General features: G+C 44.9%; 2 protein-coding genes across 4 annotated transcripts in view; one reads left to right on the top strand and one right to left on the bottom strand.

Moving 5' to 3' along the window:
• FASTKD2 (FASTK mitochondrial RNA regulator 2) overlaps window positions 1-23,349 on the bottom strand; it is a 66,065-nt gene extending 42,716 nt beyond the window's left edge. Inside the window, exons 1-3 of the mRNA XM_089671122.1 lie at window positions 23,197-23,349; window positions 12,350-13,094; window positions 3,195-3,298 (exon numbers count right to left, since the gene is read on the bottom strand). Of these exons, the coding sequence (XP_089527248.1) occupies window positions 3,195-3,298; window positions 12,350-13,054 (809 nt within the window). The 5' untranslated portion in view covers window positions 13,055-13,094; window positions 23,197-23,349. The remainder of the gene's footprint in view (window positions 1-3,194; window positions 3,299-12,349; window positions 13,095-23,196) is intronic.
• MDH1B (malate dehydrogenase 1B) overlaps window positions 23,209-27,881 on the top strand; it is a 68,633-nt gene continuing 63,960 nt past the window's right edge. For 2 of the 3 annotated variants that reach the window (XM_089671144.1, XM_089671152.1), the window contains exon 1: window positions 23,209-23,405. Coding sequence is in view for 1 of the 3 variants with exons in the window: in XM_089671135.1 (XP_089527261.1) it covers window positions 23,502-23,523 (22 nt within the window). In the remaining 2 variants the exon portion in view is untranslated. Of the gene's footprint in view, window positions 23,524-27,881 lie in introns of all 3 variants that reach the window. The other variant, XM_089671135.1, reaches the window with a different exon arrangement.

Genomic DNA, 27,881 nt, shown 5'->3' with positions numbered 1-27,881 from the left:
AAAAAAATTATATTTTTGTATTCACCGTAAAATCCATTTCTTTCAGTTCCTTGAGAGACACCTTAAGTCCCACTCTTCTGTGTCTAGTTGCATAATCTCGGTACTGGTCTTCAACAACACTAACTTTTTTAACCTTTTGCTTGCCAGTGTTAAAATTCTACTATAGGTGTTAGTATAACCCAACAATCTTGGAATTACTGTGTCCCTCAAAGGAACACTAAATATGTATGTCAATGAAAGTACAAAAAAAAAATTGCATTTCAATGATATATTAAAGTGTCATTAAATCCACATCATAAAATAAATGCTGTATTACATGCTGTTCATACTCACACAGTCACTATGGGATTTGTTTTCTGTATTCTGCAATAAACCAGGTTTATCCTTCTGTTCTCTAACCCCCCCCCCCTCCCCCTTCTGTCCATGTCCCCAATGCAGTTGGGAAAATTGCAGAGCAGTGTGGGCAGCTAATGCACATGCTCAGTTTTCAGTGAGTTTCTATGCTGAGCACATGTGGGCGTATACATATACAGTTGTGACCAAAATTATTCAACCCCCACTGAAATTGAGTGTTTTGGCCAGTTTGACATTGCTTTTGATCATTCAGTCATCTTGCTTACATTTACATTAAAGAGGCACTTGTAGGTCAGACAAATATAACATAACAGTTATAATGAAATAACCACAAATGTCTTTTCTGTGCTCACAGCATTATCAGTTTTATTCAACCCCCAAGTGACATTCAATCTTAGTACTTAGTACAGCATCCTTTTACAGTTATAACAGCTTTTAAACGTGAAGCATAGCTTGACACAAGTGTCTTGCAGCGATCTACGGGTATCTTCGCCCATTCTTCATGGGCAAAGGCCTCCAGTTCAGTCACATTCTTAGGCTTGCGCACTGCAACTGCTTTCTTTAAGTCCCACCAGAGGTTCTCAATCGGATTTAAGTCTGGTGACTGCGATGGCCACTCCAAAATGTTCCAGCCTTTCCTCTGCAACCATGCTCTAGTGGACTTGGAGGTATGCTTGGGATCATTGTCCTGTTGAAAGGTCCAACGTCTCCCAAGCCTCAGGTGTGTGACGGACTGCATCACGTTTCCATCCAATATCTCCTGGTACTGAAGAGAATTCATGGTACCTTGCACACGCTGAAGCTTCCCTGTACCTGCAGAAGCAAAACAGCCCCAAAGCATGATTGACCCTCCACCATGCTTCACAGTAGGCAAGGTGTTCTTTTCATCATAGGCCTTGTTCTTCCTCCTCCAAACATAGCGTTGATCCATGGGCCCAAACAGTTCTAATTTTGTTTCATCAGTCCACAGAACACTATCCCACAACTTTTGTGGTTTGTCCACATGGCTTTTGGCATACTGCAGTCGACTCTTCTTATTCTTTGGAGACAGCAAGGGGGTACGCCTGGGAGTTCTGGCACGGAGGCCTTCATTACGCAGTGTGCGTCTTATTGTCTGGGCTGAAACTTCTGTACCCACATCTGACAAATCTTTTCTCAGTTCCTCAGCAGTCACACGGGGACTTCTCTCCACTCTACGCTTCAGGTAGCGCACAGCAGTCGAAGTCAGCATCTTCTTTCTGCCACGACCAGGTAGCGTTTCAACAGTGCCCTTTGCCTTGAATTTGCGAATGATGCTTCCTAAGGTGTCTCTTGGTATGTTTAACATCTTTGCAATCTTCTTATAGCCATTGCCCTTCCTGTGAAGAGAAATCACCTCTTCTCTTGTCTTCCTGGACCATTCTCTTGCCTTCACCATGTTTGTAACCACACCAGTAAATGTCTAGAAGGAGCTGAGTATCACAGTCATTTTAAAGCTGCCTAATTGGTGCTTATTATGCTTGATTGCTGCTCGGTGACATCCACAGGTGTTTTCAATACCTGATGGAAAGCACCTGTATGAACCTCTGTTCTTCAGAGTGGTAGTCTTTAAGGGGTTGAATAATTGTGGCAATGAAGAAACCACATAAGAACCATTTACTACTGTATTACATAAACAATTGATGTCATTTTAGTTGCATTTGGGTAGTTACAACGTCCTTGTAGGATTTGATTCTGAATACAATTCCAAATGTACACTATAGTCCCTAAACCCCTTTACAGCATTGGGGGTTGAATAATTTTGGTCACAACTGTATATGTGGGCCCATGTAGTAAATGACAGCCCATCCCCTCCCTCCTCCTCCATGCCCACTAAACAGCTAAACTCCATAGGGGTGGGCTATTATATCTTGATTGATGGAGGCATTACCTCCGTTATTCTAATACACAGGCCGGAGGGGCGTGACACAGCCTGTGACTGGCAGAAATTCAACCACACCATGTTATTGCCAAAATATAATATAGATTTTGTTTCAAATATATATTCGTATGATAATTTAAACAGTTTATTGATATTATTTATTTTTACTCTGTATCCAAAAGGCTCTTTTCTTTTTTCTTTTTAATATATGACCAGAAGCAGAGGGCTAGAAGCTCCTCCTGCCACTGTTTCCCTGCAGACAGGCTGGGAAATAACTGGGTCATGTGACAGCTGTTTATTGATTAGGAAAAAAAGATACTTAGATGTTGTTTTTTTTTAAATTAAATTAATTACAGTGCCATCATCCACATACAGAAATACGGGACAATGTAAATTAAACAATGTGTTTAGTATCACTTTAAAGAGGAGCTCCACCCAAAAGGATTGGCACCTTTGGGGAGCAGGTACCGGAATTTGACAGGTACCCGCTCTCACTTCCGCTGCGATCGCCTAGGCGATCGGAAGTGGAAGTTGTCCTCCACCCCTCTTTCCCCAGTCTTCTGGGACACGTGACAGGTCCCAGAAGAATACGGGGCCATTCACAAAGCGCAGCGCTTCTCGTGCATGCGCAGTGGGCACCCGGCTGTGAAGCCGCAAGCTGTCACAGCCGGGTGTCCACACTGAAGATGCTGGCGCTGGAGAGAGAAGACAAAAGGTGAAACCAGCCGTGGTGAGGACACCACTGGACCAAGGGACAGGTAAGTGTCTGTATTTTAAAAGTCAGCAGCTACAAGTTTTTTAGCTGCTGACTTTTACTTGTTTTTCAGCTGGAACTCCGCTATAATGAATGCAGAGCTGCCCTAAATAGTGGATTTTACATAGCCCAGAGTTCAGTTTTCAAACAAAAATCTAATTCCACAGTCTATAAAAAAACTCTTACCGTAGACCAAATTTTAATAAACGCACATTTTTGTCACTCCTTAGCCATTCCAAAGTATTGGCCAAGATGGCAAGTTCCACTTCATTGAAGCTAGACAGGTGTTGCTGAAAGAGTTATAATAGATGAGACATTAAGAGGGAAAACAAAAAATCATACCCATGCAAATACTTTTCAAAACTGATGAACAAGAAAAGCTACTTGCCCATCATAAGAGAAATTGTTGAATTTCTTTGACAGGTTACAGTTGGTGTCTGTGGTTATAATATAATTATCATGTAAATGCTTTGTTTTTTTAAAAAAAGAAGAAATACAGGGAACATACATTTGAAATAAACTTTTCAAATAATAATTTTTTTAAAGCAGCTTCAGACTAAGCAGCATTCACTTACTCAATGCTGCAACATTTCCCTTTACACTACATTCAGATGGGTGGGGAATCAGTGGGTTCTTGCTGGAAGAACTACATGCTGCATGCATACAGTGGGGCAGCTGTCAGATTTGAATTCTGTACAAATCAATGGCTGGTGCCATTGCTTTTTGCATGTAATCACTCATCTGAGCAGTTACATGCAAAATATAGCCTCTGACCGACCCTGGATGCAGACAGGTTTTGTCCTTAGAGTGGCATTTCTGGTTGCACACAAAATGGTCAATCTGTACAAAGCCATAGCACAGCTCATTGGCAACATTTAGCTTCCTCTGTATGCTCTGGCCACCCAATGTGAATGGGGCCTTATGTTTATTGATACAGGTAGGTTCAATAACAGGTGCAAATTTTATTAAGCAAACGCTGCTTTCCTGATGTGAATGCACAATAGACAACCTAAATTGCTGAAGGACCTGAGGAGGATGAGGTTTAGCAGTTACAGAACATTTTAATGCAAGGGCTAGAGTTTGTTCACATACACAACCAAGGATGGCCAATGGTGGCATTACACTTGCGGATACCATGTCAATCCTATAACTAGGAAAACAACAATGAGCACTGCCATACGAACCAATCCTGCCTAGCCAAGACCACTATAAGGGTCCGATCACACTTTAGTGTAAATGTGTACAGATAATAGTGCAAGAAGCATTTTTAGCAGCTCCGAGCACTGTAAGGCATGTACATTGGCAATGTGTTTTGGGGGTGTCATTCAGAACAAATGGAGCTGCATCACGTTAATGCGCATGTTAGGCTTCATACACACTGGGGCTCTACTAAATTCTTTTCAACTGACAGGAGAAAAGCAGCTACAAAACACTCTCCTAAGTCATGTCTCTTTAATGTTTAGGTGCGTCAAGCTCTTGCACATTTATTCATTTAATTGACCAGATTAATTTATTCTGGCCACTGAAATGAAAAAAAAACACGCTAAAGCGTTACACTCTCCTAGCATTAATGTGCATTTAGATGAGTTTACATATGTTTACCTGCGTTTGGGCGCATAAGGCATTTTTTTCTGTCAAAACACTACTCTTGAAGTGATGTTTTTCTTCTGCCTCTGTAAAAGCCTATGTGTACATGGACACATACTGTAGGACAATATGGAGGGGAGATTAGAGGCAGAAATAAAAAAAAAAAAAAAGCTCAAACGCCTGTGAAAGCAGAGCATGAGGCCTTACAGCAGCATTGTGTGAGCGGGACCTAAGGGTTATTGCGTGACATCTGACGTAATTGTGCAAAACCGGAAGTGGCGGCGCGGCCATTTTGTTGACTGGAAAAACGTGGTTTTTGATCTCAGGAAGTTGCTGTGGCTGGATCATGGGAATTGATCACTGAATATTCTAAGTCCCTAATGTAAGATGCTGCATTAAATGTTTTATTACATATTACATTATTCTACATGGGCCTTTTCTATATTTTATGAGGATTATGGAGAATTGAAGGTTTACCCTATATGCAGTTATTGAGAGCTTGGAAGTGACTGCTATAACATCTGATTATCCCTTAAAGCTTAATATTACTCCATGAGAGTAATTGTATGCATTCTTGCCATTTAGAGGTGGTCAAGGAGTGTTCACTTTATTTAATTTATTTATGTATTTTTGCTATTTATTTATTTAATTTGATTTGGTTTAAATAATAATTTAAATACTTTTTTTTTTGAGTGTATACAATTTGTCACTTTATATTAGTTTATTGGAGTGCACACAGAGTGATTTTGCATGATTCACGTGTTACAGTTGAATCTATTTTATGTCAATATAATTTTTGCACAAATATAGTATATACTTATTTGTTTGGAAGGTATATACATTTATTTGAAGGTAATACACTATTGTAGTATTATTTTTTCAAGGTAATCATTGGGTCCGGAATGCTGGAAATATTGAAGTTGGACACACAGGATTGAGAGATTTTGGTGGACTGAAAATTTATTTTGATTTTTGGGACTTTAATTTTTTCATTTTTATTTTAATTTTGGTTTGATTTATCTATTGAGTTAAGGTGAAGGAAGAAGGTTTTTATATTAGTATTTGCTTTCAAGGGTGAAAGTGTGACTTTTTCTTGGGTTTAAAAGTTGGGTATTCACTACATGAGTTATTGTAGGTTATACGTTGCCGAGTGATTTATTTAATAATTCTACAAGTTTGTGTATGGTTAGCAAAATATAAAGAAAATATGCATGACAAAAATATGTGTGCAGATACTGGAAGTTTTTTTCCTTGGCCGTCATGCTCATCCTATGAATTCAATATGAAAGTAGATCTAAACCAATTACTAAAATATGTTAATACAATTTTAACTCCTGTTTCCTGTCTTTTTATATATCGCTTTCATTAAAAAAGTGTATTTATAGCCACTTTTTGTGGAATTGCTGAAGGATTAGAACCCCTTGCCAGGTTCTTCTGCTATCCGTGGCTCCGCTTGGAAGATTTTCTATCACTTCCTGTTCTGGGGAGACAAGCTTTACCAGGCAGGAAGTGAGGTGAATTCTCTAACAGCAGTAAAGCCAGACGTAATTATATAAAATGTGTATCACTGCACAGTTACTCTAAATCCCAGTAAATTGTCAGCCCGCACATCCATGTGTCCCACACAAACTAATTTTTGGTCAATTGCAAACAACTTTTAGTGCAGCATTCCACAATTATAAATCAGGAAAAATGTATAAATAAATTAGTGTTACTAATAGGCAATGAATAATGCATAAATTGTAAATAAGTGTACTCAAATAAATTATAAATGCATAAACACAGATTATAAATTTGCTCAAGTAAAACAATGAGTGTATACAATGTAACTAAAGCTCCACATACAATTTAGACTTTTGTTGTATGTCTCACCAAGAAAAACCATGGTTACTAACCGGTAACTGTCTTTCCGGGAGTCTTCCAGGACAGCTACAGGAGAGATACTGGCTCCAACTCTACAGAAAATACAATAGAGACAATTCATAAGCCCCTCCCCCCTCCTCCTCAGTAATTATGAAAGAAGACCATAATCAGTGTACACGAGGGCAAAACACCAACAACAAAACCCATACCCTATCACATCATATCATCATCACAATGTGAGGAAACCATAGGGTGGGAATTAGGACGCCGTCCTGGAAAACTCCCGAAAAAAGACTGTTACCGCTAAGTAACCATGGTTTTCCCAAAAGCATCTTTTAGGACAGCTACATGAGAGGATAGCAAGAAAAATTCCTACCTTAGGGAGGGACCAGTCACTGCCTGTAGAACTTTCCTTCCAAAGGCCAAGTCCTGGCTAGAAAGAAACTCTACCCGGTGGAGTTTAACAAAGGCATGGGTATTTGAGCAAACTGCCGCTATGGAAATTTCTTCCCATGAAGCACCTACTCTCTCTGCCCAGGAAGCTGTAGAATGCCCACACTCTGATAGGAGGCTGCTGGCACAAGCGCTTGTATGCACACAAAATAGTTTCACGAATCCATCTGGCAAGAGAATTCTTTGAAGCAAAAAGACGCTTCTCCTAGGACCACTGAAAAAAAAAAAAAAACTCAGAAGATGGCTAGATCTCCTGAAATCTCTGTCTGGTCACTCTCAAATATTCTAACAATGATGTTCTGTCAGCTAAAAAACGAAAAGTCTCCTTCGCATTCTTGGGGGAGCTGTAGAAAGAAGGCAACGTAACTATCTGAGAACCGTGAAAATCAGAAGCAACCATAGGAAGGTACATAGGATCAGGTCTCAAAATGACCCTGTCCTCCAAAATGGTTAAATTTTGTAAGAAAAAGATTGCAAGTCCCCCACTCTCCTGACTGATGTAAAGGCTAGCAAAAAGGCCGTCTTACCGGAAAGAAACGTCAACAGTCTGACCAGGGCTCAAACAGAGCCTTCGTGAGAGTGTCCAAGACCAGGGACAGATCCCACAGAGGGACAATCTTACGCACCCTAGGGGTCGGTCTCTCCCTAGCCAATAGAAACCTTATAACAAGAGAATCTTCAATCCAAATAAACACACAAGGCCATCGCTTCTACCTTCAAGGTACTGACTGCCAACCCCCATTCCACCCCTACCTGCAAAAAATCTAGCACTATGGAAATGGATGCATCACCTCTCCCTGATCTAGATCTCCAGGAATGAAAGGTTCTCCAAACCTTCACATAAATCTTCCTGTTGCAGAACTTTCTGCTGTTTAGAAGGGTCGGAATTATCTTTTCCCTCATCCCTTAGATTTGAGGATCCGCCTTTCAGTTTCCAGAGAAGACACGAGGATTGGAATGGAGAACTGGTCCCTGGAAAAGCAGAACCAGACGGTACGGGAGAATCCATGGAGGGGACACAGACAATAGGATTGCAAACCATACTAAAGCATGGTGCCATGAGGACCACTTGGCAGTCCTCCAGGGCGATCTTCTGAACAACCTGCCAAAGAATAACCAGCAGAGGAAACACATAAGCAAGACCGTAGTTCCAACTCTGTGTCAAAGCATCTACCCCAGGGCTCGAGACTCCCTTTCTAGAGAAAAGAAGTTCTGAACTTTTGTGTTTCCGGAGGAGGCAAACAGACACCCCACTGATCCGAGATCTGTGCAAACACATCTGTATTCAGTTCCCATTGCCCCTGCCGTACTGGGTTTCTGCTGAGAAAATCAGCAAGAATATTGTCTGACCCTCTGAGATGGCCACTTTCAGAGATTTCAGACAAGTTTCTGCCAAAAACAGAATATCCAGAGCTAGTGTAAGTAATTCTGGAGATCTTGTGCCACCCTGATAATTCAAATAAGCCACTGTCGTGACATTGTCTGCAAAAACTAACAAATCCTGATTGCGAATGGAATCCGCAAAGGCCCTTAGAGCCAAACTTACCACTAATAGCTCTCTGAAACGGAAGGAAGCATCCTTTAGAGTATAGTAAGGACCCAAATGGGCCCCCCAACCCCAGGAGCTGGCATCCATGATCACTCTTATCAGGTTCTCCTGAGCCCAGGGCCGACCCCCAGACAAATTTCGCTGGTCTGTCCACCAATCCAGTCCCAAAGAATCGTCATGCATCAGATTTACAACTCTATGGTAGCATGATTGTGATCCCAGGAGGCTAGAAAAAAGGCTTGCAGCTTTCTTGAGTGAAGCTGGGCCCAAGAGACACCTGGAGTGGCTGCCGTCATTAACCTGATAATCTGCATAATCTGCATAATCTTCCTGAAGGTTACCAGATGCTGCGACCGTAGGGACTGGACTGAGGATATCACTCTGTGCACCTTTGATTCAGTTAGAAATAGCTTCTAGGAAACAGAGTCTACCTGGTAGCCTGAAAACCTCTACCGTTTGAGAACTCAGGTTGGACTTCTGTCGGCTTATCAAACAACCCAAAGGGGCTAGCTCTGCGAGAACTAGATTCAGATCAGATTTCAGTTTCGCTTTTGTGGGTGCAAAACTCAATAATCTAGAATAATAGATATGCTCTGCATGACCTCCGCTAATGCTTTTGTGAACACCCTTGGGGCTGATACCAGGCCAAATGGTAGTGCCTGAAATTGCCAGTGTTCTTCTTCCTTCTCTGAAAAGGTTGCAAATCTCAGAAATTTCTGGTAATCCTGATGAATAGGAATATGGAGGTAGACATCCTGCAGACCACCCTTGGAAAAGTAGATTCCTTACAGCAAAACCTCAAACGAGATGATGGTTCAGGCCCTTTAGATTGATAACCATCCTGAATTCTTTACCAGAAAAACATGAGAATAGTAACACTGGCACTGATACTTTACTGGAACATTAACGATTGCCCCCTGAGAAGCCAAATGTGAGATAACTTACACAAGGGCCTCTGACCGTTCCCTGTCCTTCGGTGGTTTAGTTGCCAAAAATAATCAGGGTGGGGGAGAAGCAAATTCTAATTTGTATCACTCTCTGACAATCTGAAGAACAAAAAGGGACTTAGCCCCCGCTATTCCCAAATGTAAGCAAAAAGGGACTTACCCCCCGCTATTCCCAAATGTAAGCAAAAAGGGATAATCTGCCTGGCATCACTTGTCGGTATCGAGGGCAGGGTCTCTCGAAGTAAACAAGGCCCCCCCTTTTCCCTTGGTCTTGTTAAAAGCCCAATGCTTTCTTCCCAACTGAGACTTTCTGGGGTCAAACTGACTTTTCGTCTGCCTACCCCGAAAGGACCCAAAAATTCTCTCTTTTCATCAGAAATTTGCCACCCCTTTCCGTAGAATAAGAAAAAATGGTATGGAGACCTGAACCAAATAATAGGCTGCCCTCAAACGGTAAACCACAAAGTTTGGACTTAGAAGATAAGTCTCCATCCCAGGCCTTAAGTCAAATGGCCCTACAGACAGAATTCAAAACAGCGGTGGCTCTAATACCTTCTGCTGCCGCGTCTGCTAAAAAGGCTACTGATTATTAAATAAGGAGCAGAGCCTCCCTAATCTGGGCAATAGGTGTATCTGTGGAATGAAGTTCATCCAACTTGTCGACACAAAGATCTAGGTTTCTGGTGAGACAAGTGGAGGCTAAGGCTGGTCCAAGGGTAAAGGTCGAATCATCCCAGGCCTTTTTTTAACAGGGATTCAGCTTTTCTATCCATCTGGTCCTTAATAACCAGAGCGTCTTCAAATGACAAATCAGCATCCTTAGAAACCTGAGAAAGAGGAGCATCCAACCTAGGACATTAAAAGAAGATTTCTTCCTTAGAACCAAGCCGAAAACTCCATTTATGCCCTCTGGAAAAAAACAACTTCTTTTCTGGATATTTCCACTCTTTAAGGATCATTTAAGGGATTTGTGAACGGGAAATGTTCTATTCTTTCCTTCCTGCAGACCCCTATACGTCATATCCTGGACAGACTGAGGGGGGAGTTTCCTCCTCAATCTGCTCTGATGTATAAATAGCTTTTAGCAGCTGATCCGTCTCCTCCACAGGGAAACAAAACTGCTAGAATAATTTTCCTTAGAATCTCCTTACTCTTCCTCCAAATTCACCTAACCTGAAGAATGAGGAGATTTCCCTTCCTCCTCCAAATCAGAAGCAGTAACATTAGTATCTACCGAAGGGAGAATAACAGGAGTACGTTCAAAAGGAAGGGAAGCTGACGAAGATGTAGATGGTTCCTCAGAAACTATGGATCTAACTGAACGTAAAGTAGAAATAATTTCCTCCCGCATGGACCTCTTCAAATTTTTAATGAAGGAAACCGAATCAGAGCCTGCCACAGATAAAACACATCTTTCGCAAATCTTTTTTGTGTAGGAGTCTGACAGCCTGGAGCCACAGCTGCCACATCTCTTTTTTGACTTACGAGAGTCCTAGGGGGAAACAAAGAGAACGCACAACAGTATATCGACCCTTGTCACTGACCTCCCCCTTAACTACCCTACCACTGGTGCCAGAAAAACCCTACCTGAGCAACCAGGGCTCTTGAACCTTCAGAGGAGGTGGCAGGCTGTGTCGCTGTCCTAGGCTTGGGGGCGTCCGATTTTGGCTCCGCAACCTCTCCTTCTTGCATGTTGAGAAGATGAGGGCCTCCGTGCTGCAGGACACAGGATTTTTGAGGCCACAGCCACTCTCTAGCAAGACCAGCATCATGTCTATTACAGCCTTCTTCTATTTTAAAAATGGCACACCGTGGACTTCATGGCCAGAAGTGCATCACTGCTCCGCGCCGGAAGTTCCGGCGCCGCCATCGTGGTGCACTGCTCAGCGCCAGTAGTACCGGCACCATCATCTTGGTACACCACTGGAAGTGCCGGTGTAGCCATCTTGGGACACCCCACCCCCTGGAAGTGCCGGCATCGCCATCTTGGGACACACCAGCCGCCAGAAGTGTCGCCGTCGCCATCTTGGGACACCCCAGCCGTCGTAAGTGCCGCCGTCGCCATCTTGGGACACCCCAGCCGCCGTAAGTGCCGGCGTCGCCATCTTGGGACACCCCAGCCGCCGTAAGTGCCGGCGTCGCCATCTTGGGACACCCCAGCCGCCGTAAGTGCCGGCGTCACCATCTTGGGACACCCCAGCCGCTAAAAGTGCAGGTGTCACCATCTTATGCCACCCCAGCCGCTAAAAGTGCAGGCGTCACCATCTTATGCCACCCCAGCCGCCGAAAGTGCTGGCGTCGCCATCTTGGGACACCCCAGTTGCCGGAAGTTACACACCGTGGCCATCTTGGGAGGAAGAGGAACTACATGGACCGTCCACAGGCAAGCCGGGACAAATGGGCAGAATATTCCCCCTAGGTTCCTGCAGACCTCCCCCCTACTCCGGATTACCGCATCATGGGAGGGCTAAAAGAGGAACTTCGGGAGTCAGTCCTCAAGCCAGAAGGCAGGAGCAAGATCCAGGTAACCAAAAAACTAAGATCTCTTCTGGTGTAATTGTACAGAACAATCCCCTGGGACACTACCCACAGGCAGAACTCCCAAGACCAGAGAGGAAAGGCAGGCAACCACAAATTACCCACACCAACAGAAAAACAAAAATCCTAGCAATGTGTTCACCTACCTGGAGGTTGGAAACACAATAGAGGAGATTGACTCTGCATCCACCTAGGTGAGAGTGTATAAATATATATATATATATATATATATATATATATATATATATATATATATATATATATATACATACACACACACACATATACATATATATATACATACACATACATACAAACATTTTTTTTTTCTTGAAAGCCCATACTCCTCTCAATACTGGCATTTCCCCAAAACATTTGAAATGTAGATAATTGATTAAACTAACCTGGCAAATAAGCAGAAGATTCAAAATTAACTGAGACTTTTGTTTTTTTCGTAAACGCACAAACACATATAGCATCCGGATCAAAACCCCAGGTGACAAGTCTTGAGCTATCTTCATCACTCCATGGGTCAAATTGTGAAAGTGTGGATGACCAACTATGAATTTTATTTCCATGAATTTCTGTTTCTCGTTAAGTGCCAAGAATGTATGCCACAGTTTTAGAACACCTTCAACAAGTTCATCTTTTTTGTATGGGGGCCTCCAGAAGACATTCAATACATCCCTGGGAGTAGTACAATTATTCAGAGCAATCATAATAGGAGACGCTATCATTTTATGGCTACTAGCCAGTTCACATGGTTCCAAAATAATCTGCTCATCTAAAGGGCTAATATGATTAACATCAGAGATGGCAGGGGAATCATTTAACAGTCCATCTATCCAATCAGGTGTCAGATTTCTTTCTTCATTACATGGTGAAGTCTCATGAGTAATACACCTTATGGGTACAGTGAGTGAACTGAGTGCTGGTCTCAAAGTACTGGTAACTGAAAGCAGAGAAAGTGGAGCTTCAAATCTATAGTTCCTTGTAAATTTAGGAAAACTCCTCCCTGTTAAAGAAATGCATGGCTGTAGTTGCCGTATTGTTTGCAGCATGTATATACAGGTCTTGCTTCCCATCTCTGTAGTCTTCCTACAAATCATGGCAATATGAGGTTGTATTCTTCACTTCTGCATCTATTATCTGTAAACCGAACGTAACAAAAACAAAGATCTTACAAAATGCACAAAATTTTTTTAAATTGAAGTACAATTGACATCTTTAGCAACAGTCTAAAGCAGGTGTGCTCAATCTTTTAACCATTTACCCTGCAGAGGATTTAACCCCCACCCCCCCTCCCCCATTCCTGATCAGGCCATTTTTTGCGATACAGCGTGGTCATGTAACGCTGCACCCAAATTAAATGTTTGTCCTTTTTTCCCACAAATGGAGTTTTCTTTTGGTTGTTCTGACCGCCTCTGCGGTTTTTATTTTTTGTGCTATAAACATTAAGCATGGCCAGTAAAAAAATTAAAAAAAAATCAAATTTTGTTGTGAATTTAGACCAAAATGTATTCTGCTACAAGTCTTTGATAAAAAAAAAAAAAATCCCAATACGTGTAAATTAATTGGTTTACGTGAAATTTATAGCATTCACAAATAACGGTATATATACTGGAATTGTTTTGTTTTTTTTTAATACTAGTAATGGTGGTGATCAGCGGCTTATAGCGGGACTGCAGCAGGCATTCTGACAAAGGGGGAACTCTGTCACTGACATCCCCAGTGACACTAATACAGTGATCAGTGCTAATAAAAAGCATGGTCACTGGGCAAGAAGGGGTTAACATATGGGGCGATCAAAAGGTTAACTGTGTGCTGTGTGTGTTTTACGGTGTCACCACATTGCTTTGTATTGCTCTGCTATGCAGAGCAATATAAAGCAGTGTGCAGGAGCTAACAGGGGTGAGATCTGTATTGATTACACACAGACCACTACCCAGTCAGTGATACTTAGCGATGCCGGTGGGGAATCACCGGCCAGGACCCAGTGATCAACAGCTGAGGTAGCCAACGGCGCTAAGGGCAGGGCGCATGCGCCCCCTACCTGGAAATGCAAAATCACGTGTGTATATATATATATATATATATATATATATATAAATAATATACACACATACAGGATTTTGCACAGCCCTGCAGCAGTATTTCTGCTATAGGGTGGCAGGCAAGCGGCTAAAGAGAGAGGGCCACTTAAGTGATTTAGTAACCAATCATGGGCCACAGTGATTTATTGGGGTTTTACCACCCCCAGACGGAAAATGTATATGAGCACTTACTGCCCTGAGGCCCCTATAAAGGTTGCTTTCATAGTGATGCACTGCGGTTTACTCTCACTGCGGGTGCAGCACAGTGCACCTGCAGCTTTCCTGTTGGTTAGCTGCACTTTTCCATAGACTTCTATTACTTCTTGCGGGTGTGTTTCTGAAAGCACTCTAAAATTGCTGCATATAATAGAAGTCTATGGCTCATTGCAGCTAACCCGCATGAAAGCTGCAGGTGCACTGCTCTGCACCCTAAGATCAGTATATAAGCAACCTAACAGTTAACCCTTTTAGAAGCGCTAATATGCCCATTGCCAGAGCTATTATGCCCAGTGTGTGTACACTGACCTTTTCCTCTTGCAGCTGCTGCTGGCATTGCTCTCCAAGCTACTAGAATGGATTAAATGGCAGTGTGTACTTGATATCACTCTACCAGGAACAGGAGCCAGTGCTACAGAGGAAGCATTGGCCTATGTGGCTCTTGCTCCCGCCGCGGCCGCCTGCTCCCTCCACTGCTGGCTCACTGCACTGTGATGCTCTGGGATGGCGGCTCAGCAGGCCCAGATTGCAATCATTGGGTTGCCAACCCCGGGCATGCGCTTCCCTTGTTTAAGGCCACATCAGTGAGCTCTGAGGGCCACAGGTTTAGCACCCCTGGTCTAGAGGCTCAATTCATAAAGTAGAACAAGATAAGGATCTATACTTTTAAAAAAAAAAAAACCTATGTGATTTTAAAATGAGCTATGAGGATGAACTTAAGATCCTTATCCTTTGCAGACTGAGACTTAAGCTGAAACCAGCCAACATTCAGGCAGTGTGTACAGCTGCCTGTCCAACAGAAGTCGGTCTAATGACCGACTTTTGTTAAAGGGACCAACTTTTGTTAAAGGGACATGCTGGAAAAGCAGCATTCGATCTGTGTTTTCTGCAGTGCTGATCAGTGTTTTTTGGGGGGTGAAGTGAGTTGAACGTTATGGCCTTGTTCATACCATGGTGCAGATACGTCAGTTGTTTTGCACACATTCTGTGATAGCACAGAATAATTGTTCTCTATGTGCCCTGTTCACACCACAACACTAGTATCACACGCAGATTTTTTCTATGCAGGAATCTGCACTGTGTATATAACTTACTGAAACGCGCATGGAAACTTGTGTCTCTGCAAGTGAAATCTGTGCCCTTTTCCCATTAGTTTTTATGCACATATGGTGTGAACGAGGCCTAAGAGCAGACAACAAATGATGCCTGCTATCCCCTTTATTCCCTAGAAAATACTCTATTACTCTGATTTCAGTTATTCTCCTACTACAGCCCGACTATCTTAGACTCCATGACAAAACTCCATTAACTGTCCCCTCCCTGTCCAATGGCAGTCTCACTGGATAGGGGAAAGGCAGTTAGGAGGAAGGGAAGATTGCATTGCCCATATGTAGACTCACTTTATCCTTCACCCATTCTTTACAGCCAAGAAAGCTGCCATTGTAGCCCAGGGCTTGACACATTCTTTGAATCTAGGAGCCAGCTAAATAAGTTAGGAGCCAGTTTTTTGGGTTTTTTTTTTAGCTCAGCATGGGTTGTCAGTGCCTGGGACTTCAAACAATGTGATTTGCCACACAACAATACCTCATCCTGCTTTAGGCGCCATTGAAAATAATGGCACCTGAACATGCGTTCTGCAATCACAGCAATTCTGCTGCAATCCCAAAACGCCCATGTGTGAACGGTGCCGCCCTGGTTCACACATTCTGGGTTTGTTTTGAAACTCACAGATATGTGAGTTTGTAGCGGTGCATTTCAGACTCGCAAGTGAGAGTAGAGTGGCAGGTGGAGATAAGTGTTCACATAGGAATGTTATTGACAGCAGTTTTTGCACTGAAGTCTATGGGAGGCGACTTCCATCAGAGATCTATGGGAGGCGACTTCCTATAGAGGTCTATGGGAGGCGACTTCCTATAGAGGTCTATGGGAGGCGACTTCCTATAGAGGTCTATGGGAGGCAATGTGTGAACCCAGACATCAGGATGCAATTTCTAGTCGCCATTGCGACCTGGCGCCTGGATTTGTCAAGCCCTGACATAGCCTCTGTTTGACCTGTAACTGCCATGGTGCTCTACGTGTGATCAGTTATGACACCAGCCATTAGATGGTTTGACAGTTTGGTTGAAAGCAAAAGCAAATGCAACAGTTAGCATTACTGGCAACTGATTTTTTTAACTGTTAAATTGATGGGTTTAGTTCCAATTTAAATCTGATTACTTAGATAGAATTTAGAACACTCTCGTTCAATGGCATAACACATTCTACCTGCAGCAAGCATGCAGAAAATGAAGTCTGCACTGCTGAACTGCATACTTGTACCATTTTACAGAAAGGATGCTACTCTTTAGTGTGGCTGGTTATGTGTGTACTCTCAGTGAAAGGGATTGTTCACTTATTGGGTTAATGTACACAAGATTTCCAATAAGTCAACCAAACCTGGAGGCTGCCACTGCTGACCCCCCTGAAAATGCCAGTTGCTTGGCTTTCATCCTTACCCTCTTCCATCAATACTCATTCAGTCATGACCTAGAACTAGAATACAGATAAGGACTTCTGACAATTCTTCATGTTTCCTGATCTGTATATTTGCTCAGGATCTGGAAACAGAGACACCAGAGACAGCCAAGCAGCTATCATTATTTAAAGGATAAGTTCACCTTTAAATAAAAAAAAAAAATAAGAAATGTACATCTTTTTACAGATTGAAAAAAAAGTGCATTTATTATTTTTTTTTGACTTGGACTCGTAAAGCAATGCACCCACAATCAGCAGCTCGCTGGTGCCATGCAGGGCTCCTGCACACTAGTTAGTGTATCTGTCTGTTCGTTTCTCATATGGGCAGGCAGATGCACACTGACAGGAAGAGACAATGAACTACCACAGCGCTCAACAACGCCATGGTAGTTCATTGAGAACTACAAGCCGACAGCCGCAAAGGATGTTGTTCCTTGTAGTTTTCACATTCACAGAACTCTGTGAATGAATGACGCAATGGAGCCCCGCACGGACGCACTATCTTTTGAAAAATAGTGACAGCTAGTGAGGGGAGAAGGTCCCACGCTAGCTATCACTAGATGTAGCAGAGCGGGTAGCAGCTGCAAGAGTGGGAACATGGGTGGAACATGTAACATGTCCCGAAAGGGGAACTTATCCTTTAAAGTGACCTTGTCACTACAGAGTTAAAACAACAAAAAGGCATACCTGGAAAAGAGGCTCAATAATTAACTTATGATGGTGCATGCTCCCTAAATGTTACAAGTATTCAGCACTTCCTGCCGCTGTCTCATACATCATATGAGGAACAGAGGGGGAGGGGAGGTATGCAGTCTGCATTGATGATCTCGGTGTGCTTGCTGCTTCCAGCTTATTATATTAACTGCTACCTAATCAGCTAGCTTGATATGCTATGGGTACCTATTGTTGTTTTACAAGGAATTAGCTGGTTTAACTATTTAAATTGCCTCCGAGAGCTGTTGAAGATCAAGTCGCCTTTTCATTTAATCCTTGTGGTTACCCATTAACCTTCCTGGTGGTCTAACTTATCAATATTTATGAATGTCAAAGCGGTACATTGTTTTGCATGGAAATGTGTTGTGTTATATTGTAGGCCTGTAATTCTTAGGAATAAATCATTTAAATCTGTCCAAACAAGAGTCTAGTAAACATCCCGAGTATGATAAAGTTCGAAACACAAAATCATAAATTATAATATAATAAACAATTATAAAAAATAATATATTTAATTCAATAATGTAATCAAACCAAAAACACTGAAATTTGAAATAGAGCATCAAGTTTACACATACTGAGAATCATTTTCAGTGTCTGATGACGAATTTCCCCACGAATCACTATTGCTCAATTCTGCAAGTGATTCTAATTTACTATCTCTGTTTTCTGTCTAGTCTAAAACTGCTTTTGACCTAAAGGGACACTTTTTGGATGCCATGGACGTTCTCAATTTTCCAGGCAGAAAGAATGGTAATAGTGCAGGCAGAGCACAGGACAAAGCACTAGGGACAAAATTTAGGTGAAATGGTTTGATACAGTAATGTAATCCTAACAGATTACAATGTATTGTGTGTATGTCATTTTTACTCTTTTAAATCTCCCACTGGTTCCGCCCCCGTGTACCAACGCTCGCAGGGAAGGGAACCTGGAAGACAGATGCCAGCATCGGCTGGAGGACACAGCGGGAGGACATCGGGGGATCGCAGGACAAAGAAAAGATCAGGGGATCGCAGGACAAGCACTACAGTGTAATCCCGAGTGTGGCTCAGGGTTACCACTTTTGGTACTGTAAATTAACCCCGAGCCACACTGGGGATTACTGCTAGGAAGGTTAATGCTCCCATGTCGGAGCTGTGGCAGTCTTGATGGTTAATTTACTGACAGTGTCTCCTGAGCTAGCTTTTGCAGCCATTTCCTGTCCAGACTATTGTTTTCATCACCGACTTGATTACTGCTTTTAAAGTGTCAGCTGAAGGTCTACTTAATTTGGCTTATTTAGCAATATGCTACAAAATGTTGTCATTTTGTATCACGTCCTAATAAAGATTTGTGTTTTTAGTCACACTACTTGGATTGTTTGAAGTACCTTCTGTCTTTCCCTAGGTGTCTTTTTTTCATGTCCTTCTCCATACATACTAGCTTACAAAAGTTATGGTGTGGATCAGTGTACCCATGTACAATGATCCACACCATAAATTTTGTAAGCTAGTGGACTTCTTAATATATATATGTTTTTGCCTCTAATTATAGTTGTCGGGAATGGACTCGCCAATGGTGGTGGGACTCACCTGCCTTGTGGGCTGCAATACCAGGGCTGGCCAGCGGGTGCTTTCAGCAGCCAGAAGCTCACTCCTGCAGACAAGCTATCACCTGAGGCTGATTGCAGGAGGTCTATTTAAGGAATGGCCAGTCCTGCAGTCAGGGCCTTGGTGTATTGTTCCCATGAGCCCCTGTACCTGCATCCTGTCTGCTTCCTGCCTGATCCTGACTCTGCTTGAACTCTGCCTGCAACGACCTTGGCTACTCCTGACCAATCTTCTGCCTACTCCTTGTACCTTGTCTGCCCGTTAGCTACCGACCCGGCCCACCTGACTACGTTGTGCTCCATATATTATATATATATATATATATATCAGTTAGGGTTTGGGTTTGTTGCACCTTGTTGTACGTATTTGTGTTAGTTTTGGGTTTGGTTTGTTGCACTGCATTTATGGTAGTGTTGCCCTTAATAAATTATATTGTTTTACACGCTATACCTGAAGTCTGTCTTTCCCTGTGTTGGTCCACACACCTCTGGTCATACCTGGAGCCTGACATTACACCAAGGCCAGTCCTGACCAGAAGTGGCTGCACAGGGAAGTCATCTTGGCTTGTTGTTGGGAAGGATGCATCCTGAGGAGGTTGTGTATCTGCTAGTCTTAGATGACAGAGATTATGCCTATCAGACTCTGAAGGAGTATGCCAGGGATCAGCTGCTAGAATGCATACGGATCGCTCATTTCCTAGTAGATCAGGGCACGGAGTTCTCTAAGGTGCAACCATTGATTCAGGCTTGTGCGGAGTTGGCTTCATCTAGTACCCCTGAAGGCAGAGATGACTTTTTGCCGCCATTTAGTGCAGACCAAGTAGAGTCCCTGGTATGGTTATTAGAGGATGATGCGGATTACTTCTTGGAGCATTATTCAGCATGTTCACAACAGGTGCTTAGGGATTGTATAAATGCAGTGCAGTCTTTGGTCAGACAGGCTTTGTGTAAGCTGAGCTTTGTTCAACCAGTACTACAGTCATGGTCAGATTTGTTACACCCAGCCTCAGTCAGCTTGCAACAACCCAGTCATGCTTATAATCATTCCTCTGCTCAAAACTCTCTTCCTCCATTTCCCACAGCACCCCCAGTGACAGCCCAATATACCCTGCTATCTACCACATGTCAGTACCCTGTTCCCACTCGCTGCACCTATCCTGCCTTTAACCCTGTAAAGAAGTCCTCTATAGAAGCTGCTCCCTCCGTTTACAGACCTGCGCTTACTTTCAGTGCTCCAGTAACAAAAACCAAAAAGAAGCAAAAATTCTTTCCAACCAGTACCATCCTGCCAGTATCCAAACTGGTCAGCCTGCAGTCTGAGAACCTGCCTTCTGTTATCCAGCCTGGTGCCCGCTGTTCAGCCTGATGTCCGGATGCCTGATGACCCAGTGTACGCTACCCAGCCTGATGATCCTACCCGGCCTGATGACCCGATCCAGCCAGATGGCCCGGTGCCCGCGGTCCAGCCTAGTGCCCCAGGGGCCCGCGGTCCAGCCTGATGCCCCGCTGCCCTGTCTGTCCTATCTGATGACTCGGTGCCTGCTGTTCTGCCAGATGACACGGTGCCTGCTGTCGAGCTTGGTGACTCGGTGCCCGCTGCCGTGCCAGATGACTCGGTGCCTGCTGTCGAGCTTGGTGACCTGGTGCCCGCTTTCGAGCTTGGTGACTCGGTGCCCGCTGTCGTGCCAGATGACTCGGTGCCCGCTGTCGAGCTTGACGCCTCGGTGCCCGCTGCCTCGCCTGATGGCCCGGTGCCCGTTGCCTCGCCTGATGGCCCGGTGCCTCGCCTGATGGCCCGGTGCCCGTTGCCTCGCCTGATGGCCCGGTGCCCGTTGCCTCGCCTGATGGCCCGGTGCCCGCTGCTCCGCCCGATGTGCCGCAGCCCAGCCCGATGTGCCTCTGCCTGCTGCCGAGCCCGATGTGGGGGATACTGTCAGGAATGGACTCGCCAATGGTGGTGGGACTCAACTGCCTTGTGGGTGACTCAGTGCCCGCTGTCCTGCCAGATGACTCGGTGCCCGCTGTCGAGCTTGGTGACCCGGTGCCCGCTGTCAAGCTTGGTGACCCAGTGCCCGCTGTCGTGCCAGATGACTCGATGCCCGCTGTCGAGCTTGGTGACTCGATGCCCGCTGTCGTGCCAGATGACTCGGTGCCCGCTGTCGTGCCAGATGACTCGGTAATAGCTTTGTTAGCAGGCGTTAGGGAAGCGTTTTTAATGCTCCGCACACGCCTATGAAAATTCTACACAGGGCAGCACACAGTGCTGTTCACACTGAAGCATTAATGTCACAGCAAACTTTACACCTTATGTCAAGTCAGAAGGAGTTGAAGCCTCCAATTGAAGTCTATGGTAATGCTCCTTAAAGGCCTGGCAGGCGTTTGCGGAGCGTTAATACCATTAAAATTCATTAACCTCTTCCATACTGGGCACTTTTACCCCCTTCCTGCCCAGGCCAATTTTCAGATTTCAGCGCTCTCACACTTTGAATGACAATTGCGCGGTCAAACAACATTGTACCCAAACTAAAATGTTATTTTCTTCACACAACTAAAGCTTTCTTTTGGTGGTATTTAATCACCACTTGGGTTTTTATTTTTTGCTATACAAAAAAGGACCAAAAATTTTGAAAAAAAACCCCATGTTTTTCTTTGTTTCTGTTATAAAAGTTTGCAAATAAATTGTTCTTCATAAATTTAGGCCTCGATGTATTCTGCTACATGTCTTTGGTGAAAATAACCCAAATTAGGATGTATTTTTAGTTTGTAGGAAAGTTATAGAGTTCACAAACTATGGTATAGATCTGAATATTGATCAATCCTGAAGACACCCAATCAAATTTCTTGAGGTCCAAGAATGTCAGAACAGTACAGATATCCTCGAAATGACCCCTTTTTGCAGTAGACAGTGCGATGTACTTCATAACAGGAATGGCGAGTTTTTTGAAGTTGTATTTATTTTGTCATAATTTTTTGGAAAATAAAAGAATTAAAAAAAGTTTCACATTTTTTTTTACATATTGTCACCAGTGCAGTACAGCGTCATCATATAACTGGCATGGCGGTGATCAGGGACACTGACTGGTGACAGTATGAAAAAAAAATTAACTTTTTTAAATTTTTTTTCTTTTTCTTAAGATATTCTTTTCATAGTTCACTATGACCAAAGTTGTACAATGTTACCATAGTAACATTGTACTACTTTGGGGAAGTGATCAGTTTTTTTTTTGTGCTTAGCTGTGATTTGGCCACGGCTAATCACATGACACAGCTCGCCTGTGATAGGCTCAGCTTGTGCATGTGATCGCTGTGACCATTCACAGCTAGACACACCAGTATACAATGGATGGCATGAATGAAGCCATCCATTGTATACAACTGTCATGTGACCTGCTGTGATTGGTCACAGCAGGTCACATGGTACCGGCAACGGGGCCGGTACTCAGATCTGTCATCGGTCGTGTCCGAGGTACACGGGCGGTGACAGATCGCGTCACTGTGCGGCTCTGCAGGCGCGCAAACTGCTCATGTGCGAAAGGACGCCGTATGGTGTCCACCCAGAACGGTGAGGGTTTTGGCCGGCCGCCATTCGGTCATAGGCCAGGCGGGAACCAGTTAAACGCCTATGAAAATTCTACACAGTGCTGTTCACACTGAAGCATTATCGTTGTGGCAAAACTGACACCTCATGTCCAGTCAGGAGTTAAAGCCTACTATTGACGTCTATGGTGATGCTCCTTAAATGCCTGGCAGGCGTTTGCAGAGCGTTAATACCATTAAACTTCATTATAGCACTTTGTGGTGCAGTTATGCCTATCAAACGCCTCAAAACCACGCATACGGCATTTAAGGAGCATTAAACCGCTTCCAGAAAGCCTGTCAAACGCTATAGGGGCGTTCGGCAAGAGCTAGGAATCAGTCAAGTGTGAACGAGCCCTTATAATGAGCCTCCTCCTTCACCCTGCCTGCATAGAGCACACATCTGACATATAATGTCAAATCCAATGACAGCAATGAAATGTCCCGACAGCACGCAGGCAGTCAGCCCCTGTCCTTAGATGACAGCTGACATCACCACAGGATGCCTTCCATAGACAAAGCCGCTGTCACGTGGCTCCAATGCACTCACCTTGATCACAGGCCGGGGAAGACTATCATGACTGCCCCTAGGACGCGGCCATGACCTGACGTCACGCCGCCCCTTCTCCGGCTACGGCCGCCACCATGGCCCAAAACGCGGTCGCAGCGTTGTGACAAAATCCTAATAGAGGGCGCGGCTACAGCGACTCCTGGAGGACAACAACGGAAACGCGTTTGCAATTGCAAGAACAGCCAGAGGTACGTGGTGATGGTCCGCCCCTGGATCCTCTGTGTAGCGTTGCCTAGCAACAACACGGCGTGATTTTCTGCTGTACTGACTTTGTGGTTGGCGAGATGGCGAAGTTCGTACTTGCAGGTAAAGTTGTATTCCCTTTCGTGGCATGACAGTGCACCAGATCTTCTCCTAGTTCTGCTGCTTATAGAGAAGGGACGTCTATAGAAATCCAGTGCAAGATACGGCCAGTCACCTTAGCGATCGAGGTGTTTGCTCCCATTTACCAGCAGAGGGCGCTCCGCCCCACCATCTCATCCTCCCAGTATAACTACGCAGGGACAGGTGGATGTGCAGCCAGAATGTGTATTGGACAGTCCTATCACTTAACCCCTTGCCCTCCAGAGGATCCCCCCCCCCCCGACAATTGCACGATCATGCAACACTATACATAAATGACATTGATGTCCTTTTTTTCCACAAATGGATCTTTCTTTTGGTAGTATTTGATCACCTCTGCAGTTTCTATATTTATAAAAAAAAAAGGCTGACAATTTTGAAAAAAAAAAAAACAATATTTTTTACTTTTTGCTATAAAAAAAAATCCAGTAAAATTTTTAAAAAATCTAATTTCTTAAAAAATTTAGGCCAAAATGTATTCTGCTACATTTCTTTGCTAAAAACAAAATACCAACATGTGTAAATGAATTGGTTTAGATGAAAGTTATAGCGTTTACAAATGGCGGTATATATACTGGAATTTTTTTTTTCACTAGTAATGGCGCCGATTAGCAACTTATAGTGGGACTGCGGAGGACATTCTGACCCTGGGGGGGGGGGGGGGACTGCTGACTAATGGCCACTGATATCCCAATGACACTAATACAGTGATCAGTGCTATTAAAAAGCACTGACACTGTACTAATGACACTGGGCAGGAAGGGGTTAACGTCTGGGGCAATCAAAGCACTATGTGCTGTTTTATATAATGTGCTGTGTGTGTTTTACTAGGAAAACATACTGCTGTGTATTTCTTTGCTGTGCAGAGAAATACACAGCAGCATGTTACTGCTGGCAGAAGAGAAACCTGTATTGTTTACACACAGGTCTCTCCCCTGTCAGTGTTACTCGGCGATCGCTGGGCGGGACCCAGTGATTGACATCTGTAGCTGCCAACGGTGGGGCGGGTAGGGCCCGGAAATGCGAATCACGTATATATACGTGATTTTGCACAGCCCTACTGCCCTGTAGCAGTAGTTCTACTATGGGGCAGCGGGGAAGCCGTTAAAGGAGAAGTCAGGGGTTACTGAAAAAAAACCCAAACACACATACTCACCTTTTTCCTGGTCCCCCACCAGCTCTAAGATTGATAACTGAGATCACATGACCACTGATTGCTTAGGTCTTAGTGTAGAGAGCAGTGACTTTCTGTGGTTGCTCTCCACTCTGCCCTCCAGTGCTCTCTGCCGAGAGTCGGGATCCTTCCAGAGCCTGGAGTGGCTCTGTGACATGTGTGGCTTTAGCCCGCTGTCTGCTGATTCCACGTCACAGGAGAGCACAAGTATGTTGGTGAGGCCTGGACTCACGTCCCACAGGGGAAGAGAACTCACAGAGACTGGTTGATGCAGCAAAGTGTAAACAAGGTAATGTTGTAGGAGAACAGTAAACTCTGTGGACACGGCCACACCAGACTGGAACACTTACAATGAACCAGGAAAAGAATAGCAATGCAAGCTGTAAACACCTGATAGCATCCGAAGCAACTGGGAGGCAGACCGGCAATGGAGCCCTTTTGTACAGCAGGCCAAAGTCCAAGCCACAGCAAAGGTCCCTACTCTGTCCCTCTTGCACAGGAACTTGACCATACGCTAATCTGACTGTACCTAGCCAACAAGTGATATGTCCCTGACCTACCTGCTACGCAGAATGCGCACCAATCTGAAGGGGACAGTGCTTTTATAAACACTGCCCGCATTAAAGATGACCACCGAGTCAACCAGGGCAGCACCATCCAATCAGACAACTGCTTTCCTGATGAAACCTACAGAGGTCTTGGAGGAACCTAGCTCCCACTTGTCCTCCACTCTCCCTGCACGGCCGCCGCCAGTGTGTGAGGGACCGCCGAGCGGCACCACTAGCACTCCACCGGTCAGGCATGCCCAGAGCACGGAGTCTAAGCCCCAGGGTACTTGTTCACCAGGGCCCCTGATGGTGGGGATGGACTTGTAGTACCCCGGGACCAGGTCGCCACTACTGAGCACACCTGTCAGTGGTAGGGGTGTTCGCCAGGGGCTCCAACCAGGGAGAGCCAGATGTGAGGAGGTCGGGTGACCCCGATGGGATGGATGGATGGATGGCTGAGCAAGTGCGAAGTCAGACAGGCCGAGTTGGTAACGTAGAGGACGGTAAGGTACAAGGGAGCAGGCAGAGAATCGTCGGGTCACACGCCAGGTCAGCAACAGTAGGTCAAATCTAATGAGGGGCATCCAGGGAGAGAGGTCAGGCAAAGCAAGGGTCTGGGCAGGATAAATCAGCAGGTCAAGAACAATCCGGGTCAAATAACTTACAAGGCACAGGTTCAGAATCACAGGAAGCAGGTAAGACCAGAAGGCAACGAAATGACAGCTCAGGGACATTTAAATATCCTGCCCTGCGCTGCCATTGGTGCCCAGCGGGCGGCCGCGGCTTCTACTGCGCATGCGCGAACTCGAACTCGAGGGGATCCCTGACATTGCCCCCCCCCTACGGGCAACCTCCGGATGCCCACCCGATCTCTCCACCACGGGTGATCACAAAGAAACCTCCGGATAAGTCTAGGTGCATGGACATTATGGGCTGGTTCCCACGAATTATCCTCAGGGCCGTAGCCCTTCCACTTGATGAGAAATTGGGTCTGGCCCCCCCTTCGTCGGCACTTCAGGATTGTCTCCACCTCGAATTCTTCTTCCTCTTCGACTGTTACGGCCTCCGGGGGCCTGGATTCCCATTTCGGGAAGGCATCAGGGACTACCGGCTTCAACAGGGACACGTGGAAGACAGGGTGGATCTTGAGTGTCTCAGGGAGAACAAGTTCATAGGCCACTTCATTGACCATCCGTTTGATGCAAAAAGGGCCTATAAATTTAGGTCCCAACTTCTTTGACGGGCAGAGCATCTTCAAGTTCGATGTAGCCAGCCAAACCTTCTCTCCGGGCCGCAACACCAGATCCCCTCTTCGCTTCCTATTAAAAGCCCTCTTGTAGTCTTCTTGGGCTTGACGGATGGCTTCCTGTAGTTTTTTATTGTTTGAAGTGAAAAAGGTTAGTGCATCTTGTGTCGCTGGAATTGGGCATCATGGGACTAAATCCGGGAGGAAGACAGGGTGAAACCCATAGTTGGAGAAGAACGGGGACTGCCCTGTTGCTGAATGGCAAGCGTTGTTGTACGCGAATTCCGCCAAAGGGAGAAGTGGCACCCAGTCGTCTTGAGAGAATGATGTGTAGCATCGCAGGTATTGTTCTAGGGCAGTGGTTCTCAACCTTTCTAATGCCGCGACCCCTTAATACAGTTCCTCATGTTGTGGTGACCCCCAACCATAAAATTATTTTCGTTGCTACTTCATAACTGTAATTTTGCAGTGGGAGGAATAGTGCCTCATCATTGGTGTCAGTGGGAGGAATAGTGTCCCATCATTGATATCAGTGGGAGGAATAGTGCCCCATCACTGATGTCAATGGGAGGAATAGTGTCCCATCATTGGTATCAGTGGTAGGAATAGTGCCCCCATCATTGGTGTCAGTGGTAGGAATAGTGCCCCATCATTGGTGCCAGTGGTAGGAATAGTGCCCCATCATAGGTGTCAGTGGGGGGAATAGTGCCCCATCATTGGTGTCAGTGGGAGGAATAGTGCCCCATCATTGGTGTCAGTGGGAGGAATAGTGCCCCATCATTGGTGTCAGTGGGAGGAATAGTGCCCCATCATTGGTGTCAGTGGGAGGGTGTCAGTGGGAGGAATAGTGCCCCATCATTGGTGTCAGTGGGAGGAATAGTGCCCCATCGTTGGTGTCAGTGGGGGGAGGAATAGTGCCCCATCGTTGGTGTCAATGGGAGGAATAGTGCCCCATCATAGGTGTCAGTGGGGGGAATAGTGCCCCATCATTGGTGTCAGTGGGGGGAATAGTGCCCCATCATTGGTGTCAGTGGGGGGAATAGTGCCCCATCATTGGTGTCAGTGGGGGGAATAGTGCCCCATCATTGGTGTCAGTGGGGGGAATAGTGCCCCATCATTGGTGTCAGTGGGGGGAATAGTGCCCCATCATTGGTGTCAGTGGGGGGAATAGTGCCCCATCATTGGTGTCAGTGGGAGGAATAGTGCCCCATCACTGGTGTCAGTGGGAGGAATAGTGTCCCATCACTGGTGTCAGTGGGAGGAATAGTGCCCCATCACTGGTGTCAGTGGGAGGAATAGTGCCCCATCATTGGTGTCAGTGGGGGGAATACGGCCCCATTATTGGTGTCAGTGG

This window comes from Staurois parvus, unplaced genomic scaffold (assembly GCF_062004578.1).
Source record: "Staurois parvus isolate SC_StPar_1 unplaced genomic scaffold, SC_StPar_1.0 ptg000011l, whole genome shotgun sequence".
NCBI classification, from domain to species: Eukaryota; Metazoa; Chordata; class Amphibia; order Anura; family Ranidae; genus Staurois; species Staurois parvus.
The sequence above is the reverse complement of the archived record's forward strand: the minus strand, read 5'-3'. Positions and strand labels throughout refer to the sequence as shown.